General features: G+C 34.7%; 2 protein-coding genes across 11 annotated transcripts in view; one reads left to right on the top strand and one right to left on the bottom strand.

Annotated features, from left to right (window-relative positions):
• LOC125038386 (exportin-7-like) overlaps positions 1–4825 on the top strand; it is a 32179-nt gene extending 27354 nt beyond the window's left edge. For 6 of the 8 annotated variants that reach the window (XM_047631889.1, XM_047631890.1, XM_047631894.1 and 3 more), the window contains 4 exons: positions 1060–1137; positions 2409–2584; positions 2824–2951; positions 3231–4825. In XM_047631889.1, coding sequence (XP_047487845.1) covers positions 1060–1137; positions 2409–2584; positions 2824–2951; positions 3231–3336 — 488 coding nt within the window. In that variant the 3' untranslated portion in view covers positions 3337–4825. Of the gene's footprint in view, positions 1–1059; positions 1138–1201; positions 1280–2408; positions 2585–2823; positions 2952–3230 lie in introns of all 8 variants that reach the window. The other 2 variants (XM_047631896.1, XM_047631891.1) reach the window with 1 other exon arrangement.
• Positions 4826–7153: 2328 nt separating this feature from the next.
• The window catches only part of LOC125038302 (intraflagellar transport protein 46 homolog), an 18632-nt gene continuing 18285 nt past the window's right edge, over positions 7154–7500 (bottom strand). For all 3 annotated transcript variants that reach the window (XM_047631763.1, XM_047631765.1, XM_047631764.1), the window contains one exon: positions 7154–7500. This exon is cut by the window's right edge and continues 417 nt beyond it. The gene's annotated coding sequence lies outside the window, so the exon portion shown is untranslated.

The following is a 7500-nucleotide window of genomic DNA, read 5'->3' as shown; positions in this document are numbered from 1 at the left end:
ACTGTGATCTGTCTGTTTTATCTATCAGGGAAGCATCTACTTCAATATGGTACATAACACTGCCATACACTGGATTGCTGAAACCCCTTTCTTTACTATTTTCATTCAAAAGATCTTTGTATTTCTTCAGATGTTTTCCTTTTTTTAATCTATTTGTTTTCCATGTTACAGCAACAAGTTGAAACTGAGAATTGTCTTATTTGAGGGCAATTTATGATATTTTCCTTATTTCAGACATCTTCATCTTTCTCTTCATAATTAGATTTTTTGGGGGTTAATCTGTGATATGTAGTGTTATTGACAATATAATGCATGAGAACATTTGTTTCTGACTAGCAATTTGTGCTTTGAGATGTTTTTAGCTTCACTGAGTAGAGAATGGCTTCAATAAAATTCCTTTTTTTCAGAACACATTAATTCAGACATTTTGAGGAAAATAGGACTATTTTGCCTTTTAAAGATATTTACATATAATACAAAATTTTAAATAATTCACATAAAATATCAATTATAATCAAATATTGTAAGTAAAGATATTCTTTATAGAAGGTAGACACTTCCAAATGTGTTAGTAATTTTTAAACTTTCTGAAGTTGTTTGATGGCCAGACTCAGGGGTCTAAGATTTAAAATAAAAGAATCATAGAAAAGTATTTCTTAATTTAAGTTAGATTTAGTTAAAGAAATAATATCTGAGTTAAAACTTCATGGAAATGCTTTGTCACTCACAAGTTACATTTTGATTTATATGTGGTAAATATTGGGAGTTATACGAGTAGGTACTAGAGAATGTGGCTAATGAAAAATATTTGAAAGAGGGGAAATGTTTATAGATGGTGAAGAATTTCTTTTTGATTGAATAAGCTTGGTTTGTTGTGATATTTGTAGTACACTTGAGTATCATGTTTGTTGTCTTAAGATGTGAAATAATTGGACCAGATAAAATTATTCTAGGCTATACACCTATTTTTTGTGTAATGAAAAAAAAAACTACCAGCATAATAAACAATAGTTGATATATAGTTTTATATAGGTACTAATCATGTTGTGTATTTTTCAGATACAATGGTTTGCAGTGGTTGCTGTGCAACATTGGACCATGTGGTCACATACCTGTACAAACTTTTGCATCAGAAAAGTAAGTAAAAGGTTATATTCCACCTTAGACTAAGACTTGCATGTGCTCCTTTGTCCCATTGCAGATACGATGGTGTGCACTGGCTGCTGTGCGACCCTTGACCACATTGTTACTTACCTCTTCAAGTGCTTACATCAGAAGAGTAAGTACAATTTCAGCAGTGGTGTATATTGATGTTGCTTGTGTATCTGCTGATGGCTTTGCTTATGGTATAGTCTGGGTAGACATACCATTGATGTGTACGTAATGTGCAGTTGGTGCTCTATAAGTATTTAACCTTTTGATTTATTTATTTGTTTTATTTATTATTATTATTATTATTATTATTATTATTATTATTAGTATTATTAGTATTAGTATTATTTAAGTTTCATCTGTAGTTTAGTTACCTTTTTTTATTTTATACTTTGATATCAAAATTGACTTGATTCTTATTTTGTCAAACATACTCTATCTTCTGCTGTATTTGAGAACCAATCAATGTAAATCCTCCTTGTAAAAAGTATCTCAAGTATTATTAATTGTCAGAGTGTCCCTACAATCCCCTATTTGTTAATGTTGTAATGTATTCTTGAAGTTTGTTGGAAAGAGTATGTTCTTTTGTATATCATGGGTACATTATTTTTGTATGTATAACCTTTGGAAGTATAGCAAAGGGGCTATTTGGTAATTTGTATATTTTCTTATTTCTTGTTTTCTGCTGTTAATTATTGTTTTACTACTGGTCTTGTCCAAACCCACTGAACCTCCCTTATTTGAAACATGATCTGTAAGAAACTATAAATGCTGTAAGGGAATATGGTTTGTTGCTGTTAATGATAAAATAAGTTTGTGTTTAGAGGGGCAACTGAATTTTATATGTGTGAGAAGAAATATGGAATATATATCAGACTTTTTATAGATTAAGCTACATGGAAGGTTGATTACTAAAAGAGAGGTCATGTAAAATACTTATTATACACTGTTAAAGAATAATGTCATTGCTTTTTATGTTTGGGGGGAAAGCACAGTTTTTATATTGTCTCTACTTTTTTCTGTTTGGTATTTTCAAGGGGTGATTTGTGCCATTGGAAAGGGTTGGGTGCTTGCAAGGACTGAGTAGAATTATTTAGTTTTGATTGCTTTTTTTCTGATGTCAGACTACTTTTTCAATCCATCCAAGGTTTGTTATCAAGTCAAGTGTGAAGTTGAGTGCAGTTTCAGTATAAACACTTGAGTAAGGGAGGTTCTAATCTTTGTATGACTCCTCCACTAAACATCTCTCATTGCAGGCAAAAAAGGTACAGTGGACCTGGAGTCAGATGCCCTTGTAAGGGTTATGAAACACCAACCATCCATCCTGCAGCAAATGCTAGCCACTGTCCTTAACATCATCATGTTTGAGGATTGTAGGAATCAGTGGAGCATGTCCCGTCCACTGTTACCACTCATTTTATTAAATAATGAGGTAAATTTTTTGTTTGCTTGAAATTTGGGAAGGGGGTCAATCTTTGATTTTTTTTTTAATGAATATGTATTACCCAAGTAAAAAAAAAAAAAAAAAAAAAAAAAAAAGTATGAGGTGTGATTATAAATCAAAAATGAATATTTTTTGTTTAATTAGTGATATGATGTATCACCAATAGATTTGAATAGATATATGGCATTTAGTGGTAACTTTCCTAATTATTTCTCCAATTTCCACAGTATTTTGGACAACTGAGGCAGCAAATTATCAGTCAACAAGCACCAGACAAGCAAGGAGCAATGGCCCAGTGGTTTGATAGTCTGATGGAGGGCATTGAGCCAAACCTCCTTACTAAGAACAGAGACAAGTAAGTTTGCCTTAGAGTATTTTTTTCAGTACTTGATAAATATGTTAAATATTTAAAATTGGATTTTGGTGAATTGACAAAACCTTTTTCTGCTCCAATGAGTGCAAGAATATTTGACATTTTGATTTGTTAAGGTGAGTGGGTAATATTCTCATTTGAATGTTATTGATTTTTATGGCTCTATTTAGGGATGAAAAATGTATATATTTTGAATGAGGAGAGAAATAATGTTAAGTAAATCTGCCTTCCTGTCCTCTAAATATACTCTTACCTTTTCAGATTTACTCAGAATTTGTCTGTGTTCCGCCGTGATATCAATGACTCACTCAAGGGACCAGTGACTAGCAGTAGTGGCAGTAGTGGAAGTGAAATGATGACATCGTGACGGCAACACTTTCACCAGAACGGTCTCCATTACAATCCTCACCATAATACCAGCCACCCCCAACATCGTCGCCGCTGCTATTCCCTCTCCACTACAACCACAATAACAGAATCTGCCATAGCGAACACGACCATAAATGTTGTGGCAGATACCAACAGCAACCATTGTGCTCATATGTGGTTGACCTGAATATGGCCACGTGTATTAAAAAAGTCATTTTGACTTTCCCAAGTTTTGAATCATATTTTGTAATTCGTAAATTTTGCAAGGAGAAAAAAAAAAATATAAAGGGTTACTTTTTTGTACAGTAATGACAAATGGGACCTGACTGAACTAATGTAGCATTTTGTGTTGTTTTCAATGAATTAGATTCTTAAGTCTCACCAAAGGAAACTTGTAATGTCTGTCCATGGTAGAAACAGTGTGGTCATGTCCATGTGCATCCTTACCTGAGCAAATGTACTGCTGTGCCTCCTTCATCCAGTGACTGACAGGATTCTTTTTAATAGTATGGGAAATGTATGTCTCCTCTTAATATAGAGGGCAGAGAGTAATAAATTTTGAACTTGTGGAAATTTTTATATCATTATTTAAGTTGCCCATAAATTTTAGTAATAATTAACATTTGCGTAACTTAGTTGGGAGCACAGCAATGTGTGTAGTTGTCATGATAGTGCAAAAATACATGGAGAGAATAAAGATTAAAATGATTTTAGCATCTAGGAGGGGGTAAAGACCATGAAAATCACCAGTTTAAGAATAACTTGATCATTTTTAACATTGAAATACTTTCCTTTTCAAAAATACTTAGTAATAAATGTTACACTGTTGTAACAATTTTATAGAATATATTTCCTTCAAGTATAATTGGCAGTTGCTTCTTTTTGAGGATAGGTAAATAAATGAAAAAGTAATAAGTAAGTAAGTAGTGTGTGACACGATTATTGTCAATATATTATATGGCATGAGATGTGGAATTTTATTCCTCTATGTATTGTTGACAGATATTTGTCTGTCTATGACAGATTAGCAGTTCTTGCTTCATTGAAAAGATTCAGAGTTGGTATTTTTAACCAATTTCCATCATTATGCAATGTCATTAGCTATATGTTTATGTTATTTTATATCTGCCACCAGGAAAAAGTACGCAATATTTTCATCTGTAAAGTTAATTTCATGTATATATTCTACAGAAATAGTGCAAGATTTCTTTTTCCTGATTTAAAGTTGCAAACGAAAGTCATATAATGTATACCTCAGTCACTTACTCTCCTGGCCAGATATGCAAGATTTGTCTAGTAACACAAAAATGAGAGAGGCTTGTACATTGCCAGTTTCACTTTCAGTTTTGAGCCTCTTATGCGCAAGGAGAGCAGCTGTAAGTACCTACCAGCCAGTGTAGTAAACCCTTACCACTTATAAACTAAAGGAGACTTGTACAATGTTTCTGTGATGGAATGACATATTGTTTAAATAAAAGGACAAAGTATGTTTGGTATGACTCTCTTTTTGTATTTACTTCCGTAAGTTTGTAAATATATAAAATTGACACCCATAGAGTGCAATTACCACCCGATAGCATTTCAAGATTAAAAATAAAGTACACCCATGCATTTATGATTTTACAGATTTGAAGTACATGATTTTATGTCAGAAAGTGTATTTGTCATGTTGGTAGTGCTAAAGAAATATAAATACAGTTGAGTTGTTGAAAGTAAGGATCTTCTACTAGTACTTTTGGACTTCTAGTGTCCTCCATTTGATAAATTAATTTACCCAATTACCACATCTGGTAGGAAAGCTTCTCTAAAAGTGGTGCATCTTGCTATAATTGTAAAAAGAAAGAATAAAGAAGTAGAAAGTACCACATGATAGAACCACCAGTACTCTTATAGTGATCTCACAGTTTAGCCATTATTTTTTGCAAACCGGTTCTGGTAGAAGTCCTGCTGGTAATCTTATAGCCTTTTGCAGTTGTGGTAATGACAAATTTTTGGTATATAAATTTACAAGGGGAAGACAATTTTACAGTCAAAAAATACTGGCAGAGTTTCCTGCCTCCAATTGTTGAGAATATTTTCTTGTCTTTGGCACATGAAAGGAGGTATGAGATTTGATAGCTAGTTTTCTATTGCACTGATTAGTGTAATCCACATAATACCTGACATTCACTACCATTTGCCATGAATTAATATTCAAAGTTTGGGGGTTAACATGTTGATTTATTGTGTGATTACAAGATTGATCACTGGAATGCATTTAACACAAATGTTGGGTAATTCAAATGAACTACATGATATTTAATGAGCCTTAAGCATTTATTTATTTATATATTTACAGCAGATTTTAAATAGTTACAATCACCTTACTGAAGTGCATTAAAGGAAAGCTTTGTGGTGAGTTTATTATGCCCCGGAATAAAATTTTTATTCCCAAATTGAATTAATTTCTCTTCCAAATCTTATATCCCTATGGAAGAAACGGAAAGAAAGAAAAGTTAAGGAAAGCCATATGTGTGTGCAGAGGCCTGCACACACATTCACGTATGGATGCAACCCTCCACCCCCCCCCACACACACAGATACAGACACACAGACACACACACAGATACAGACACACACACACACAGACACACACACACACACACAGACTGACTGACACACACGCACACGCACACGCAACAAACACAGTCACACACACACACACACACACACACACACACACACACACACACACACACACACACACACACACACACACACACACACACACACACACAGTCAGTCACACACACAGTCAGTCACACACACAGTCAGTCACACACACAGTCAGTCACACACACAGTCAGTCACACACACAGTCAGTCACACACACAGTCAGTCACACACACAGTCAGTCACACACACAGTCAGTCACACACACACACACACACACACACACACACACACACACACACACACACACACACACACACACACACACACACAGTCACACACACACACACACACACACACACACACACACACACACACACACACACACACACACACACACACACACACACACACACACACACACACACAAACACAGTCACACACACAAACACAGTCACACAGTCACAAACACAGTCACACAGTCACACACACACACAGTCACACAGTCACACACACACACACAGTCACACACACACACACACAGTCACACACACACACACACACACACACACACACACACACACACACACACACACACACACACACACACACACACACACACACACACACACACACACACACACACACACACACACAGTCTCACACACACACACACACACACAGTCTCACACACACAGTCTCACTCACACACACACACACACAGTCTCACACTCACACACACACGCACACGCACATGCACACGCACACACGCACACACACACACACACACACGCACGCACACACACACACACACGCACATGTATATGCACACAAAAGCAGAAGGATCATTAAAATATTTCTAAATGTGTTTATATGAAAAACAACCCATTTATCAATAGAAATATGTGAAAACAAGAGAAAGGTAGATCGCTTTATTATATACATGGTGCATGACAAAATATTTCTATATTTAGATAAAGTAGATAAAATATATACTGAAGGATTAATAATTACTGAAAATATCCCTCCTGTTCTCACTAAAGAATTTTTTTTTTTTCCCCCATGTTTTTATATATGAACATATACAGAATATATTATCATATCTCTGGGACATGGAGACTAATTATTATTATCATAAAAAAGGGTGAAGAATAACACATTAATAATGGTTTTTTTTATACTGATTGTTTATATCTTAAAGTCAGTACAATGTGATCCATTAAAATTAATCTCACAGGTATCATTCTCTGAAAGATACAGAGACCAAGCAAGAAAATGATAATGGATGGTGTATTCAATACACTTAATGGTCAATATTTATATGACTTAGTTGTGCCCCTGAGGCCTACAACTTATTCACTCTCATTGGCCATAGCATGTTTGTGAATATGTGGTCCAAAGACATCTTTGGATATTTTAATATGGACAGGGCTGAAACTTGTCAAATCTAAGCTGATAGTTTGGGGCATTCATGTTAACTTGCAGCCTGATGAGGCTGGCACAGACCTTT

The sequence above is a fragment of the Penaeus chinensis genome, chromosome 24 (genome assembly GCF_019202785.1).
Source record: "Penaeus chinensis breed Huanghai No. 1 chromosome 24, ASM1920278v2, whole genome shotgun sequence".
NCBI lineage: Eukaryota > Metazoa > Arthropoda > Malacostraca > Decapoda > Penaeidae > Penaeus > Penaeus chinensis.
The sequence above is the reverse complement of the archived record's forward strand: the minus strand, read 5'-3'. Positions and strand labels throughout refer to the sequence as shown.